The sequence below is a fragment of the Chroicocephalus ridibundus genome, chromosome 6, assembly GCF_963924245.1.
Source record: "Chroicocephalus ridibundus chromosome 6, bChrRid1.1, whole genome shotgun sequence".
In the NCBI taxonomy this organism is placed as follows: domain Eukaryota; kingdom Metazoa; phylum Chordata; class Aves; order Charadriiformes; family Laridae; genus Chroicocephalus; species Chroicocephalus ridibundus.
In genome coordinates, this window is record NC_086289.1 from 52,017,914 (window position 1) to 52,035,953 (window position 18,040).

The 18,040-nt window shown below is 44.0% G+C and overlaps 1 protein-coding gene across 1 annotated transcript; it reads left to right on the forward strand.

The window, feature by feature from the left end:
- The first annotated feature begins 1,506 nt into the window (after nucleotides 1-1,506).
- On the forward strand, nucleotides 1,507-7,354 carry SCG2 (secretogranin II). The gene is made up of 2 exons (XM_063339757.1): nucleotides 1,507-1,630; nucleotides 5,081-7,354. Exon 2 carries the CDS (start codon nucleotides 5,095-5,097, stop codon nucleotides 6,976-6,978), a length of 1,884 nt encoding a protein of 627 aa, XP_063195827.1. The 5' UTR covers nucleotides 1,507-1,630; nucleotides 5,081-5,094; the 3' UTR covers nucleotides 6,979-7,354.
- Nucleotides 7,355-18,040: the final 10,686 nt, after the last annotated feature.

An 18,040-nucleotide genomic window follows, 5' to 3' on the forward strand; every position in this document is an offset into this window, starting at 1 on the left:
TGCTGATTGAGAGTTCCAGCACAAAAACTGGTCCTCTGGTTTACTCATACAGCTACGCGAGGTGAAACGAGAGGCTTCCAGCTCTCCGTTTCAACTACAACAAATGCAGCAAGGATAGTCCTTTTGTCTGTGTTCATGGCTGCAATTATTTCTAACTTGCTGATCTTACGACAATTTAATTTTGTAACATTTATTGGCTCGGAAGGTACATTCATCCTAGTTTTGGTTTTTTTGCATTTTGTGCTGTAAAAGGTCAAAATTGTCAGGAAAGATTTATTTTGGGGGAAAAGGAGTCTTGATTTAAAAGCCAAAGTGCAACAACCTTTCTGGAACAGAAAGGAAGCAGAAGGAATGAGCTTAAACCCCAGAGCAGCAGCTGAAGCCACGTGTTACATCTCATGCTTTCTGATTTATGCCGGCTGGTATTTACTCACCCTGGTGAGCTTTGCTTGCAAGCGCTGGCCTTTTTTTCTTGCCCACGGAGCGCTGAGAACGAAGCTGGAGCAGCTGGGGCCTGGCCAGCAGTGCCGTAGGTGGACAGCCCTTCTCTGGCTCTCTCCGCACCCCAGGAAGTGGGAGTCGAAGCCGGGAGCCCATGGAGGCAGAGCCCTGCAGGAGTGGGATGCTTGTGTCCAGGGAGCTACTGGGCGGGGGGAGCTGGGACGGACAGATCCTGCTGCATTATCTCTCCCCAACGTGCTTCAGTTTTTCCGCCTGTCTCAGGCATACAATGGAGGGGTGTCATTTTTTCCCCCCGAGAACACCCAGCCTGCAGCAGAATGCTCCAGTTGGCCTGTCCCCATGAGGGGACACACACCAACCTCCCAGTTTGGCTCACACCCTATCCCGTCCCTGTGCGCCCCCAGCTGCTCCCTGTCCCACAGACCCGGCCGTGTGCCCCCACTGCTGCTTCTGCTGTCACCTACAAGCCCGAGATATTGGTCAGCTTAATGAAGCTCCCCCTTCCCCGCCAGCTCCTCACCACCCCGGACTGTGGGAGCCGGGAAGCAGAAGGCACTGACTGTACCCTGTCTGCCTACTTTATTTTCTTCTTACTCCTTTTTTTTTTTTCTTCCCCTTTTCCCCTCTTTCTCCCCCCCCATCTTTTTTCCTTTTTCTTTCTTTTTTTTGGGTTTTTTTTTGCCTGTTTCTCCTTTTTTCTTCTTTTTGTCTTTTTTCTTTTTTTCTTTTCACCTTTTTTCTTTTTTCCTTTTCTTCTTTTCCCCTTTTTCTTTGTTCTTTTTTCTTTTTTTATCTTTTTCTTTTTTATCTTTTTCCTTTTTTTCTTGCCTTATTTCTTCTTGCCTTTTTTCTTTTTGCCTTTTCTCCCCTTTTTCCTTTTTTTTACTTTTTTCCTTTTCTTTTCCCCGTTTTTCTCGTGTGTCCCGCCCCTCCCGTTCTTTATTTGCACACCCCCGCGATGCGGAGGAAGGAAGGGGGGGGTTGTTCCTCAGCCTGCCCCCCGGGGATGGCGGTGCGGGTGCCCGGCACCGTCTCGGCCCGTCCCCGGTGACGCCGCCCGGGCGGGGCGTGGCCGCGCGGTGACGTCAGGCGCGTCGAGGGCGGTATAAGCGGGCGCTGTCCGTGGTGCTGGCGGCGGCGGCGGCGGCGGCGGGAGCGGCGCGGGCAGGTAGGGGCTGCGCCGGGCTCCGCGGGGCGGCCGCGGCCGGGGGGAGACACGGTGGGGTCCGGGGAGGTCCGGGCGACCCTTGTGCCGCCTTCCCGCGGCTGCCACCCGGGCGGGGATCAACCCACAAAAAAACCCCGCTGGGGATGAAGTGAAACGGCGAGTTACAGCAGAAAGTTGATGGGGTTGTAGCTGTTTGCAATGAAATATATCTATAAAACATAGACCTATTGCTATATATATATTTTATATGTATTATCAGCGTGGTTTGTGGCTGAAGGCGGGAAGCAAAACGTTTCTGTTTGCGATTGCGCTCAGTTGTGCTGGCTCGCCGACACGGCACTACAGCCGCGTCAAAATATAGGCTGAGAGGTTACCTTGGACGCAAACACAATCTGACTGACTCTCCAGGTGTACAAACAGGCATTATATTCATCCACAACTGCTTGGGGTTTGCGGTTTTCTCCTTCTCCTCACCTCATTCTTATTTTGTTTATGGTTTGAGTCCCTTGCACAGGATGAAGTGTTACATATACTTTAAAAAAGCGCAAATTTACTGCAGTCCTGTTAATTATTGCAAAAGTAAAAAGGGAGGAAGAGTGCGTGACATGTTTCCTTATTTTCCTTATGGAAAACGGCTGTCGGATTCCCCCACAGACTCTCAGGGCAGGGACTATAGGAAAGCTTATGAGTTTTCATCGCAGATTTTCACTGGAAACATTACATACACATCCGAAATGACTGCTGAGAGAGATCGAGAGAGAGAGAGAAAATTACTGCTACCATGGAAACATCCCAGAAAGGAGATTTATTGTTTTGCCTGTTTTCTCAGGAACTTCTGTCAGTCTGCATTGCCTTTGTGCATGTTAAATTGTGAACTCGATCGCCTCATTTTGTAAATAGAAACTTCTACTTTTGTTGCCTAAAAGATGATTTTCCTGCTTGTTAGGTACTAATAGAGGAGAAAATATGCTCCCCATCTAAGCTAGCTTCACAATTATCCATCTGTAGACAAACCAGCCATTTTAGCTTATTGTCCCTTGCGAGGCACAGAAGAGAATGTGTTAATACAAATTCTAAAGATAGTCTAAAATGTCTTCTGTTTTCTCAAAAAAAAAAAAAAAAAGAAGAAGAATCAAAGTCTGAAAGACTGTGAAGGAGTCCTCTTACCCTAGATAATGCAGTATATTTAATGACAAGATTTTATGACCTGAACTCAAAGCTTTTAAAAGAAATCATTCCCAAGCCCATTTGACAAGGCTTTCAAGTATCATATACCAATAAACTAGAAGCAAAAATTGATCTAGAGACAAATATACCCAACATATCCAGAGAGGAGCCAATGACCTGTTATTCCTGCAAGGGAAATATCCAGTTGAGCAACATCCCTGTGGAACACTAAAGTAAACTTTGCCCGACTATGCGCATTTTCATTTTATTGGGATGCTGACAACTCTTACAGAGGCTGTGACAATACATAATTGTGTGCAGTGGAGGAGGTTGAGTTCCAGGTCTCTGTGAGTGGGAGGTGCCTGGCAGATAATTATGGAACAACTCTCCCTTCCCCCACCCCTTGGACAGGACAGAGTTTCTCATGCACTGGTCAAACTAACTCTGTGAAGAACCAGTCTCTCTGCTGGAAAAGAAAGTCTTAATTTCATTTATTTACTACAATAGGTAGAAAAGTGCTTTTTTTTTTTCATGGAGAAGCACATTTTTATCTATAGGACTAGTGCCTTTTCTGTGACAGGAAACAACAAAGCTGTGTATTGGCTTTGTTTCAGGGCAAACTCTGGTCTCGAGGGTGGGACCTTCTAATCAGCTGTTCTGAGCGAATTCTTTGTGAAATCAATGCTCAGTCCTACCCAGGCTTGAGTAGTCAGAAACGTTTGGGGAAATTGTTTGCTCTTGTAGCTGTTAGCTTGGTCAGGCATACTGAGGGGAGAAAAGCAGCTCTCTGAACTCATCCTGCTTTAATTATTTAGTTAAGTCACATTATATTAGGAACAAAAACCGAGTGGAAGAATCTACAAGTGAGCAGAAATAGGCATATTTACGCTCACTTTCTACTTACAGCAGTGGGCAAATAGTGGTATACTTAGCTCTTTCAGTCTGTCATTAATCACCAATGTCTCAACAGGATGCTTTTACTGAGCCAAAAACCAAAGGCACCAAAATAGGTCAATTAAAGTGGTTTCTATCTTTATCGTTTCTTTCTCATTGTTGTGCTTTATTTGCCAACGTAACTGGATCAGAAAAGAGTCTAATCTGCCTCACGGCCCCAGCGTATCAGTGCCTGAGCATCTCCCAGGAAAAAAGTGATGGCAATTTTTCCCTTCGCTGGGTGGAGGGTGCTCAGCTCCCCGCAGGGCTGGGCTTCTGCAGCTCTATCCTCATACGCAGCAGTGGGTAATCTTGTTAATTCGGATGGATGCATATTTTTGCCACTTCTTTTCCAGGGTTTATTGTTGGCTGGCGTAAGCTGGGCACACTGACTAGACAATATGGATCTAGTCTAACTGAATTTAGCTCACTTTTGCCAACGGTCACGTTTCTGCCTGTCCTGGGACCTGATTCAATTTCTGCTGCAGTGAATGAATGAATGAAATCACCACTCAGGACCTACCTACTTGAGCTCATTTCTGAGATGGGCTTTAAAAGATTCAGTAAAATTATATGTACCTAGAGGATAAATTATAGTTTGTCCTTCATATAGAGGATCATTGCCCATAGGAAAATGGTTTGCTCACAGAGCCTTTTAACTAAAACTCATCTATAATATAAATAATATTTTTTAAAATGAAATAGTGAAAAAGGAAGTAATAACGCTAACAGTAATGACAGAAATAAACCCGAAACTCATTTATATGCTATGTTCTCCACTTCATTACATGAATTTTATTGCAGTCTAGCACCATTCAGTGGTATTACCCTGGCATGAAATTAGATACCCTATGGAACAATCTCACAAAATAATTCTGTATGCAGTTTTAATATTAATTTTTTGAGTGGCATTTAAATATATGGATATACTGATTTTACCATTTGAAGCCTCCATTTTCATAATCAAAATGACATCTAGATTCCTCTGAGGGCAGTTCATGAGCTGTATAGGATTTGTATTTTATACTTTGGTGCTGCCATGGGAAAATTGATGTTCATAAAGTACACTGAGCATAGAGATAAGAAATTGCTAGCGTAGGAAACCAGTAGTTTCCAGTAAACTGAGGAATCATGGGAAAGGTTCAGAAAAATCTCATATTTCCACCAAACTACATGTCTGCATGTATGAGTTATATTAGTTTTCCGTAATTAATAAAAACATGTGTAGCACTGGTGGTATTCTTCATGATGAGTTCCAGTTTAAAATAATCTCTGTTTTGCTTCTCAGTTTGCTAATTCTGTCTCCATATGTTAACTGCTTCTTTTTTCCTTCTCCTTCTTTATTTCAAGGAAATATTTTAAATATGGCAGAAACTAAAACCTTCCAGCTTGAAGCAGCCTGTGCTCTCACCTTTTTCTTTGTCCTGATCTGTTGGGTTGATGCAGCTTCCTTCCAGCAGCATCAGCTGCTTCAGAAAGACCCAGACTATGTAATGAAAAACTTACAACGATTCCCAAATCCTGACATGATCAAAGCTTTGGAATACATAGAAGATCTTCGGAAGCAAACGAACAAGGGAGAAAGTAGCCCTGATTACAACTCTTATCAAGGTGTCCCGTATCTCCTGCAACAGAAAGAAAGCAAAGATCAGGTTCGCCTCCCAGATAATGTAAGGGATTCTTTGACTGAAGATGAGTCCCAATGGGTTAAGGTAATGTTGGAAGCTTTGCGGCAAGCTGAGAAAGAGTCAAAAGTTGGCCCGAAGGAGAATAAACCTTACGGTCTGAGTTCAGATAACAGCTTTCCAGCTGGAGTAACTGAAGATTATGAGGCTTACAAGTGGCCTGAGAGGTGGCAAAAATATCTCAAAATGCCACTTGGGCACTATGAAGACAGTTCACGAGACAGTCCTTTCAAGCGTACTAATGAAATAGTGGAAGAGCAATACACACCCCAAAGCCTTGCTACATTGGAGTCCGTGTTTCAGGAGTTGGGGAAGATGGCAGGACCTAGTAACCACAAGAAAGAAAGGCTGGATGAGGACCAGAAATTGTATACAGATGATGAAGATGATGTATATAAAGTGAATAACATTGCCTATGAAGATGTGGTTGGAGGAGAAGACTGGAATCCCATAGAGGAAAAAGTGGAAAGTCAAACCCAGGAAGAGATAAAAGATAGCAAAGAGGAAATTGATAAACATGAAGAGGAGATTGATGACGAAATGAAAAGATCAGGGAAACTCAGCTTCCTTGAGGATGAAATAAGAAGAGACAATAAAGATCAAATGTCAGAGGACGTTTCAAAGCTAATGAATTTTTACCTGAAGAGGCTGATGGGCGGTGCTGCAAATAGGAAATTAAGGACTGGAGGAGAACTTGAGGAAAAAAGAGCACCCACGTTTTTGGATAAGCAACTCGATCCTCAGTCTATAGCTCAGCTGATAGAAATCTCAAGGAATTTACAAATTCCTCCTGAGGATTTAATAGACATGTTGAAAGCTGGAGAAAAAAAGCAGCTTCAGAGTGAAAGGTTGGAAGCTGAGCAGGAAGCGGAATTCCCAGAAGACCTCAACGAGATCGCTGAAACTAATCTAGGACAGAGTGATATATTTAAAAGTAATGTAAACTCTAAAAACGGGTACATGAAGCAGCCCCTTAACGTTATTCCAGAAAATCTACCTGAAGACCTCAATATTGAAGACATTGTCAGTCTTCTGGGAACTGACAATTTAGCTAATCAGAATCCCTCCTACTTACTAAATCGTCTTAATCAAGAAAATGATTTGCCAAGACTGTCTTACATTCCCAGAAGATTGAAAGGACACCCGTTTCCTAAAGCTGCCTGGATGAATGATTTGGAAAGGCGACAAATGGAGTATGAGAAACTGAACGAGAAGGATGAAGAGCTGGCCGATTACTTGGCAAAGGTGTTGGCAAAATATCCTGAAGTTATCAATACGAACCAGATGAAACGAGTCCCAGTTCCAGCTTCTGAAAGCGACTTGCAGGAAGATGACCGGCTGGAGCAGGCCATCAGGGAGCACCTAAGCCAGCTGGGACCACAAGAGGCCGCGAAGTTGACTTCGCTCAGCAAAAGGCTTTCCATGGCTGGGGAAACTGATGACACGCAAAACAGGCAGTATCCGGATGAGGATATGCTAGCAAAGGTGCTAGAGTACCTAAAACAGGAGAAATCAGAGCTTGAAAGAGATCACATTACTAAACGGGCAATGGAAAATATGTAATTGTTCCCCAACTATTATTTCTCTTCAATGTGTTGACTTCTATCCCAATTCAGTTGTGATTTCTTCCCGCTCTCCCACTAAACAACCTATGGTAGACCACTTACCATTGAACAGTCTGCATATCTTTCTCAGAGCTGTTATATTGTTTATTGATATAATATATGTTATAAATTACGGGGCAAACAACAAATTGCTTCGAGTGTTTTAAGAATTTAATGAAATCAAGTAAAACTATAATATGTAAACAAATGACCTTTGCATTGTTAATAAAACATGATAAATGAAGAATGACAATTATAATTTGAAATTTTTAAGATTAATTTGATTATTTTGTTACTGTCTGTAGTGGTTTTTGTGGAGTACCGAATAAAAAAAATAAAGCATTATATATATAGTTTTATTTAAAAGGCTTTTTCTATTCAGTGTTTTATTGTTGATGAATAAATTATTTCTGGACAAGAGACTGTGTTTCTTTGTGGCAGTTGATAAAGTTATAGTAATTTGAAACAGTATATATGTTTTACTTCTACAGAGAATTCTTCTGAAGTCTATTATTTTACTGCAGAGTAAGTTGGTAGCTTTTTTTCTGGGCTGGAAGAACACCGACTGGCATCGTTAAGGGCTGTGCATACCTGAAGAGCTTGCTCAAGTCAACCAGGGCAGTAACTCCATTAACTTTTTTGAAAATTGCTCCCCCCCTGCAGTTAATGGTTATAGATCTCTTGGCAGTGGGAGGAAGATAAATGGTCTGTCCAGCTAAGGCAGACTCTATGGGGAAGCACTCAAAAATTGAACCTTTGTATGTGAGCAGCAGCAGCTCTGGGAAGTTCTGATGAAGTTGATGAGAAGCAGGTGGGTTCCTTGCCATCTGTCATGATGGCTACCACGAAGAAAGAGACAGGCTCCCAGGCAAGGCAAGCAGAGAACTCACCCTGTAGGTGACATCACTTTTTTTCCTAATAAAAATATTATTTCCCATTTCACGAAATGTCCTTTACATGTATACATACATGTACACAGAACCTTTATTATTCACTACATTGCCTCAACACTTGAAACATCTCTTGTGCTCCCGTTAAGACCTGCAGTGGATGTTCTGGAAAAGCTACGGCTCTTTTACAGAACAAAATGTGCTTGTGTAACTCTGTGAGTCAGACATGGTCGTCACCAGGACAGCTCAGGCATAAGCATTTCCAGGATTATAGTTTAAAAGTGGTTTTCCCTGTGGCATTCTCCAGCAACTCATCTCTGCTAAGTGGGGTGGGGATGTTTTTTGGCGAGGCAATGTCTAATGAAGCAAAGTACAAAGGCTGCAGAAATAAGACTTCTTCAGTGTCACCATTACCCTGAGCAATCACAGACTATAGACGTCCAGTCAGAGCTCTTGCTTTGGGACACAGCAAAAGCCTTCCGTTTCCCGTTACTTGGATGAGTCGAAACATTAAACATGCAATTGAAAAAATACCAGAGTTAAATTCACTTCCTTACTCTAAAGTAGGACAAACCTGTTGCCATTTGCGATGCACTTACTTGTGCCACTGGTAGCTTGGAACCACTGTATTTTATTCAAAACAAAATTGTGCTCTTAAAAAAAATAACTATTTTTATCACCTTGATTCCTAATACTATTTTTCTCCTTGATCCTAATAGTGCTCCGGCAATTCCCGCAGTCCAGAAAATTTTCTTTTGGTTAAATCAGTAACATTTAATAATTAAATACGTAATAGACAAAACTGGGGAAGAGTAATAAAAACAAGAGTACTGAAAATTAAATTAATATTTGCTGTTTTCAGTGAGCAAGTTTCAGAGCTTTATATTTGCCTTCCAAGGTCATATTTTAACAGGAGACTTTATTTATTGCCCTTATTCACACACACACACAGAGTACCAAAGCCTAACTCTGTAGCCGACTTGCTAGACTCTGCTTTTACCAGGGCTGTAGTTAAATGCCTTTTTTTTTTTTCCTCCTTTCTTATGGGAAAAAAAGAATTAACTCACATCAGTATTTTCATACAAAGAGATAACGGGCAGCAAGAGAAGCCCAAGGCCATGTGTCCCGCCGGACACAGGTGTTGTGCCACAGAGGAGAGATGCTGGGAAAGGCTCCAGCAGACAGTGTCACAGCTGGCTGTGCACACCTCTGGCTCTCCGGGCTGTAGCCAGGCCATCCTCCCACCACTTCAGGTCTTCCCCTCACACATCAGGTGAGGAGTGGTTTGTTTATCACTGCAAAACATCTTTCCCAGAAGAAGAGGTTTTTTGGAAAGGCTGGCTCCCTTGGGAGCATCCTGCTGTCCCGGGGCTGAGCTTGGCGGGGGACTGAGGGCTCTGAGATAACATCTCAGAGGGGTTGTACTGGGGGAAGCACCACGCAGGAGGATTTGTGCTCCTGCAGCCTCCCAGGCACGAGGATCTCGTCTCCTGGCCAGGGCTACAACCTGCGTGCTGCGGCATGGGGCTGCCATGTGGACCAGCCAGAGGTTGTGTGGGGCCTTGGGCACTCACAGCTTGGATGGAGGTGGTTGCAAACACACTGTTCAACACGCTTGATAAACACCATTGTGACACCAGACCAAATAATTAAAAATACCTTTAGCAGGGATTGGGCAAAGCTCAGTGAAGACAACAGTAATCTTTTTTTCTCCTTTAGCTGCCTGCCTTTCCTTCAATGATGACATACAATAGTGCTTTAAAAAAGAGCTTTTCCATTCCCCCTCAGCGGCTGCTGAGCCACAGGCTCTGAGGAGCATCCCCCTCGCCCCTGCGATGCAGGGCTGAGCAACACGTTGCTATGGCAGCCGGGAGGCAGCCATTCCACATCCCAGCAGCTCATCGCAGGGCCAAGGAAAGGAAGATGAACATGCTTTGAAGTTCCAACCTTCGCTTCTGCTTTGTCCTGAAACTTGTGTTCGGATGGCCTCTGCCGCACAGCCGGCCCCGCACAGCGAGCAGGCTCAAGGCTCCTCTTTCCCTTGTGCTGATACCTGTGGCACCACAGTTTCCCTAATGCTCCCGTAGGTCCCCAGACCTGAGAGCCTTCCTAAGGGACCTGTTTCAGAGGGTATTAGATATTTTCTTCAAGTGGAAATTGAAACCATCGGGCTGTAGGGTTTATGGTTTGACGGGTTTGGGTTTTTTTAAAGTCAACGTAACTGTCTGACTGTCAAAACGATGAAGTTTTACAACATATATATTAATTTAGCATGCTATTATTACTACTACCTCTTTAGCTGATCTCATTTTTCTGAAATAATGATTCTAGCAAAGGGACAGAGGTTCACAGGTGCCTGTTTCAACCATTATTCCTTGAATATACTACCAGGCAATAACAGACCTAATTTACAAGGCGTGCAGAGGACCTAGAAAAGATGCCACACAAAACAAACACGCTCAAGCATGACTGGTGGTAGGTTTAACTTCCTGAGTTTCATTCCCCTCCTACCACAGCCTGTAGCACTCCCTTCCCCTGGGCTACCCAGGCTCCCGAGCTGACCAAAGCCCCGGGGAGCTGTTTGGCACAAACGTTGCCTACAGGATCTTATTCAAGGAGCACTCCATGAAAATATTGGATGCAAGAATGTTTTCGGATCTAAGGAGATAGAGATACAAACCTATGTATAAGAGGACAGGTTCTTTCAGAGACTCTGTACAAGAAGAAAATAAGCTCTGGAAAATCCAAACCCTGGTATGAGTAAATATGTCACTTTTTAGAAGACCATCTCACTTACGGGGTGTGCAAGCCATATTGTTTGTGATTCATCTTCATAAACAAAAGGAGGGACTTTGAGCTTGAAATAAAAGAACTGCACATTGTATAACAGAACTACGTGGAAATTTCAAGCTGATTTCAAGCTAAAAGGTGACGTCAATATCCTTTCCTCTTCTAGCCACAGAAAATAGATAGCTCATCTCCCCGTGAAGTACTTTATTTCTAACAAATGAATCTCCAGCTCCGTTTTGAAATGAAATGAAATGAGCAGATATTAAATAGGCAGCACCCTCTTGGTAGCTATAGCTGTTTCTTGCTGTGCAACCAAAGCTCCTGCAGAAGAGCAGATAGTTATACCTGACTATGCAAGACAACGTTATCAAAATGTACATCATAACGTGAGATCTGCTCCATTAAACCACTCCAGAGCGGCCCCCGGCAGAGAGGCTGTGTAGCGCTTAATTGTTCTTAATAGCCACAGCCGCTTCTGCTTTCATTTGTCTGGGTTTTATGTTTTCCTTATGAGTGCAGTGGGACAAACAGTCATGTTGTTAATAATGCACACAGAATACATAATCCATAACAAATACACTAGCAAGCTTATTAGTATAATTATATACAAAAGAAAGTGACCACCCTGCAATTTTTACTCAGGCAAAGGAAGGGGTAGATTTTTAATTCCTCTTTTGTGCGACGACTTGACAGCATCCCAGATGCAGCTGGTTTGTACTCTCTGTTTATCAGTGGCTTTTGTCCAGCAAAGAAAAATGTTTCTGCTCACATCATCTTCCTCTTAAAACCTGCAGTAAGCTTCGTTGTGTCCTCGTATTTAAGGTCCTCCCCCAAGAAGCAGATTGAGGAGAAATTCTGCATTTGGTCTGAACATAACAAGCTGCTGAACACCTTCCTCAAGACCTGAGGGAGTTCTTCTTTGAACATGTACCAGAATTCATTGTATTGGTACCCACAAGAGTTAATACCTTTTCGGTTTTGCCTTAATTCACATGGTACTGCAAGTGTTTTGTTTACATCTGCATCTTGATGGCTCCATTATTTTGTCAGCTGGGGCTCTTAAATGAGAACATTTGTTGACTGAAAAATTAATGTAACCACATTACCTCATCTGAAGAAATTAGATTGTTGCGATTATTTTTTTCTAAAAGGGTACTTCCACATTGCAGTGGAAGGGGTTTGAGTTGCATATGACAGTCATTAGTATTTCTCAAAGCCCTTTAGAAGATTCCTTGTTTTGCAGGCAAAGTGACACGAACCATCTATGATTTTCTTAACATGGCAAAGGGCAAGCCAAGGCTGGGACCCGGGTGTCCCGAGCCGTGCTTTGCTTCACAGCTTTATTCTGCCACTCTTGCTGTTGCTAGATAACACGGGGGGTTGGGGCTAGATGATCTTTAAGGTCCCTTCCAACCCAAACCATTCTATGATTCTATGATAACGAGAAGATTCATGACTCAAACCTGCTTCTCCAGGCAAACCACACCCAGACCAATCTTCTATCACTTCAGGTCAAACGTAGCATGGTGGAGAACTTCTGTGGACAAGAGCCACATGCAGTGATGATTGCTGTGTGGGATCCGCGTCCCCTGGAGCATCCCTTACCTCCCCCCACGACACTGGTCAGTGGTTATTTACTGCACGATGCCTAAATCTGTGCAGACACAGCTGGATGCCAGCTGCACTTTGCATTTGTTCAGCCCCCCAAGTGCCTCCGGAGAGGTTCATCCAAGCCGCAAGGAGCTCCAGCCGCAGCAGCAGGCAGGTGCAGAGCCTCCAGTGTATAAAGCGGAAAGGAGAAGCCCTGAATCAGAGCTGATTAGCTGAAGGGCCACATTATTCCTGACTTTTGGATCATTCGAAAACATTTGAGATCGTTAATAATTCATTTGCAGATGTTGCAGAGCTCTAAATGTGGCTGATTAAATGCATTTGACGTTTCTCTTGAGAGAGGCTGTTATTCCAGGAAACCACTCAATATCTGCATATGTCTTGGAATTAGCGTACTCAAAATTACGGGTTCACTTACAATGTTTTCCCCTTGTAAAGAAAAAAAAAGCAACCTCTGATTCCTAATCAGTACGCTGGTGAATAACTATAGCACGGTTATTTTAAATTTGCCACAGCCGTTCAGCAGATCTGCTACTTACTGACTAGCGGTCCAACGCAGAGGGCTCTGCCTTCCTCTGCTAAGACGAAAACCAGCAGACAATGAGCCACGCAGGTCTTACGTGCCTGGGGGACGAGAGATGGAAAATGGTTATTTGGCAACTCCCCAGCTCCTGCGATTGCTGCTTCCAAAAAAAGCCTTCCTGGCATCTGCCTAAGAACAGAGGCCCTGGCTTTATCCTGGCAGAAAAGCCGGGCTCTGGCGAGGCTCGGTGGGGCAGCTACAAAGCAGACAAGTTCTCTGGGTGGGACGGGCAGCATCCAGGACAGGCTCTAAAGGAAATAATGAGCTTTTAAACCTCCTTTGTGGCTCCCTGATTATGACACCAAATCTGAGTCCACCAGCTTTGTTTGGCTTCATGCTTAAGTTGGAGTAAATCTCTTCTGGCGTAGCTGTGGGGTGCATTTTGTACCACTCCATTTAAAAGCTTCAATGAGAACTGAGCATTTATGCAAATTTGAGCGTGTATTTTTCAAGTGGGTGACCCACATCAGGGCAGCTCTCCTGCTGATCTGCTTACTGCAGCCACACCACTGGGGCGCCTCATCTACTGGAGAGGGTGGGATCCACCCCTGCCACAACTTTGCTCAGGGTCACCTCGGTAATGCCTTTTTGGGTTATTTTCCTCTTGCTCTAAGCTCACGCCACCACACAAAAGAGGAGGTACACTGTGCCTGTCTGTTGAGATCTCCAAGTGAAACACATGGTCATTCTTTATTGTCTATTAAACCTCTTTCCAAACCCACACTTCATTTAAGTGGATCTTTTTTTCCAGCTCAAATTTTAGATTCCATTTAGATCTACATTGTAAAACTGTTGCCCCTAAATGCAAAAAAAACCCCTCCCATCCCTACTTTTCTCTTTCCTCTTTGACCTAAAAGAAAGTGTCAGACTGTTTGGATGAGATGTAACATATAATTTCTGCAAGGAACACATTTTCTACCACGGCTACGTGCTTTGTCACCTGCTAATAAATGTCACAGCAGAGCGACAGACCACTTAGTCTTAGTACTTGTACTCCCGTATTAAGTATGTAAGAGCCATGTCAGGAACACTATGTACAGACGCAGAAAATATAAAAATAAAGACAAATCATCAAAGGGGATAAAGCCAACCTCCCTTGCTTGTCATTCACGTGGCATAACAAGGGGAGATGTGTTAAATCCCTGCAAGTAAGTTTTGGGATACAAACGTAACCTGACAAGAAAACTGTTTTCCGCAAGGTTAAATTTACTTAGATCCAACATGCAATCAATAGATTTTCTTCTTACGAACACAAGTGCAACAAGGTAGAAACTTTGTGCTAGTGACTAGCACACTGAAGGAGGCTAAGAAAAAAAATAAATGTGAAAATTTTATTCTGTATGTAAGTCTGTAACTACCATCATATTCCAGTTGTTAATTTAGAAATGTTGTTACTGTACGAACTTACAAGTCCTTTAGTCTCCCACGTGGCCCTGGACTTTGCCTCCCTACAAGCAATAGTCAGCTTGAACTTTGTTTACACATATTTTTGGCTTTCTAATTTCTATTTAAAAAATGCCAGCACGACTCCCCGCCCGCCCCCCCCCGCCGGGGCCTGGGTCCTCTCCTCACCAGCACGCGTGGTCTGCAGCTGGTGCCACCACAGTCACACAAACTTTTAGGGATGGCTGGGGCACAGCGGTCGCTTTGATGTCCACAAGGTTCTGTCTTCTGCACGACTGAGCCTCCCCCTCGCGACAAAGGAGCTCTAACTGCTGGGAAGAACTCGTGGATATTTTTATTCTAGAAAAAAATTACTGTTGAAAATGTCACAACTATGACCAACTTAAAAAAATTGAAAGGAAATTTATCAAGTCCTCAAACTTCATAATGCCTTTCTTACTCGTTAGAGACAGCATATTGTGCTTTGCTGATCCTATGCAAAAGTTCAAAGCTACTGGCTGCTTCCCAATTTGGCAACATGTTTTACATCAGTTTTATTTATATCTGACACAATGCAGGCGAATCTAGCAACTTCACATAGTCCTCTACTCTATAGCGCTATGTGTTCCTATGCCAGTAAATTTTGCGATACGCCACATAACAAGGCCATACTTAAGCTGGAGCTCAGCCCCAGCCCAGAGGAGGTTGTGGGGACAGGAATCGGAAGCCCAGCCTCCACCATGGACAGACCGATGTTCAATGCCACCTTTGCAGCCCCATCTCCCCCTCCCTAGTGCGGGGGGAAATCAGGGACACCACTGTAAATACTTTGAGACACACCAAAAAACGTGTCGCTAAAGCATATAGTTTAACATGTAGCTAAAAGCCCACTTTGCACAGGGAGCCACAGAGCAAGTCTGATTTTCTTCAGCGTTGTTTTGGCCACGAAGTTCCTTTAAGGTTAGCTCAACGTGCCCTCTGTGGAGCTGATTGCTGCTTCACGCATAGATGGCCACATCAGACTCCAAATCTCCTGGCTCCAAAGTAAGATGCTATTTATGGGTCCCCCTCAGCCCTCCCCACCTGCCTTCCAAACAGGCTGAAGTACCAACTCCAAAAATACAAAACTCTGTTCAAGCACAGAGATGAGAATGGAGGGGATGATAAGTAGTTTGGACATTAAAAATATGCTAAGATAAACCGTGGAAGGCCGACCAAGTCCCTGAGGAACGATATTTTGACAACAACCTTCCAAGAAAATTCTGAAGTACAATCAATATAATCAATATTGTGTTCAAGCACATTTTCCCATCCATCCGATCTACAAGTGGACGAGCCAGAAAATCAGATTAGCTTTATTTCAGTAACCCTGCTGAAGGCAACATTTACATGTTTAACTTAATCCTGGATGCTCACCAAAGTGCTCTCCAAAGCCAGGCAATGAATGTGGCTGGGGAGGTCTCCCATGCCACCACTTGGCTACCACCACCTGCCACAGAAGGTCAATGGTAGCCGGCAGCCTGGCCATGCTGATGGAGTTGTTGGGGGAACTGGGCTGGCGACTGCGGGCAGGCCAGCAGGAGTGCCGCGGAGCCTGGCTCCTCTGGGCAAACTCAGGCTTGGGGGAGCCTGCTCTCTTTGAGCTGACACCTCGGTGGTTGCTTTCTTGGCTAACTCATTTGTTAATCAGGTTGTGTAGCTTCCTTTCCTTCCATCTACCACCCTCCTGGCTCAGCTCAGTGCATGACTCAGGAAGCCTGGCTTAATCATCTTCATTATAAATGCTGAGTCTATTTCATTGCTGATAAAGTTCTTGCTGACCAGTTCCTACAGCTAAAATATCCAGGATTGAAAAAAAAAAGTGGGACTTCACCTTTGGATTGTGGTTATTTTAAAAAATTAACTCCTGTGCTATAGCTCCTTTCCAAAGTAGCAGCCAAAAGCAGCAGACTATTTTATAAATATATAAAGGATGTGACCTTTTAAAAATACATACTTTACATATCAAACTTTGAAGGTAGAATAAAATTCAGTTATCCTACACCAAGACTGTCGGGACATTTGCCTTTTTCCTAAGAAAATGACTTTGCCTTGTACCTCACCTTTTATAGCGCACGCTTTTCTGCCTGTGCAATTCATTATCCAGTACTGGATCTCCTCAATAGTCTAATGCTGATGTCCTGAGGAAATGAATTTTTTAATAGTTTTCTTGATGAACATGTGTTGTGTGGCACCTGAAAATAGATGTACTATATTCCTAGGTTAGATGCACATTTCACCTATTGAGCTGTACATTTCAGTAGCTGCGGCTTCCTACGTGTTGAGATGGAAAAATAACTTAAACAGTCATTTGGCTGAGAAGATATGATTATTTGTCCTCCTACATATCCTATGAGTACAAAGTTGGGTTTATAGCTTGCTCTTTTACTTTGTATCTTTCAAAAGCCAAGGAACAGAGAGCGCATTGCTTTATCAATTCTTGGTGGGTGAGCACAGGAATTGCAGTGTGTATATATAAATATATATACATATATATTCACACACCCCCCTTATAACAAAGGCTATTGGGATGTACAAAACAGTATGTGCTTTAGTTAAGCTGTTGCTACGGACAGGAAAAAAAAAAAAAAGATGGAAAGTGAGCAAGCAAGCCCCTGCTTGACTTTCACAGGTTAGGAATGAGGCGTGGGGGGACCTGTTCTGCCACCAGATCTGACTTGGGCAGCAGGAGATGGGTCTTCAGCTTGGCTTTCTCACAAGGCAGGCACCAGCCTTGGCTAATCGGCGCTTCCATTGCTTATGCAGGTTTCTGGTAAAAGAAGCTATAGCCAGGGATGCTATTCTCCTAAAAATATTACTACCTTTGGAACTGCAAAATAATTTGGCTGCCTAAAACCAGGCATCTACATTAAAACAGTTTATTTCAAAGTTGCTGTGCCTTGGCAAATCTAAGAAAATGTTGAAACCATTGGGCTTTGCTTTTCCTTATAAACAGACACATGGTGTACCGGGGTAACTTACTGCAGCCCTCCTGACCTCATTGAGCACAGAGGGTTTGGCCATCTTGACAAGTATTTACATAGAAACAAATTATCCCGCAGGTCTATTCTCGTTTCAGCGCATGACAAACGCACGTGTATCCAGCGTCTCTGGGAAGCATCAGTCCCTGCCCGGGACAGCTCGCCTCCTCCCCGTGCCGCGGCAGTACCTGAGCGACACAGCACGGGGACACGGCTGTGACAGCACCACCTTCCCTGGCGCAAGAAAGAGGAGAGCCAAAGGGGAAAATGTCTGAAGTCTCTGTGAAAACACCAGATGCAGCACTGTTTCACAGGGGGCACCCTAGGAACATGCTCGCCTGCCTCCTTGAAACCCATTAATGCACTTCATTAAGTGCTTATACACCTTGTGTAAACAGGTAGGGCCCAACTCTCCCGCCTCCTGCGGGCCCTTGTGCCATTCCCGCTGAAGCTGAGCTACTTTGGGACGAGGCTGAGGTCCCGGTTCAGGAATCACAGAATCGTAGAATCATAGAATGGTTTGGGTTGGAAGGGACCTTAAAGATCATCTTGTTCCACCCCCCTGCGCTGGGCAGGGACACCTCCCACTAGACCAGGCTGCTCAAAGCCCCATCCAGCCTGGCCTGGAACACCTCCAGGGATGGGGCATCCACAGCTTCTCTGGGCAGCCTGTTCCAGTGCCTCACCACCCTCACAGGAAAGAATTTCTTCCTAATATCTAATCTAAACCTACCCTTTTTCAGT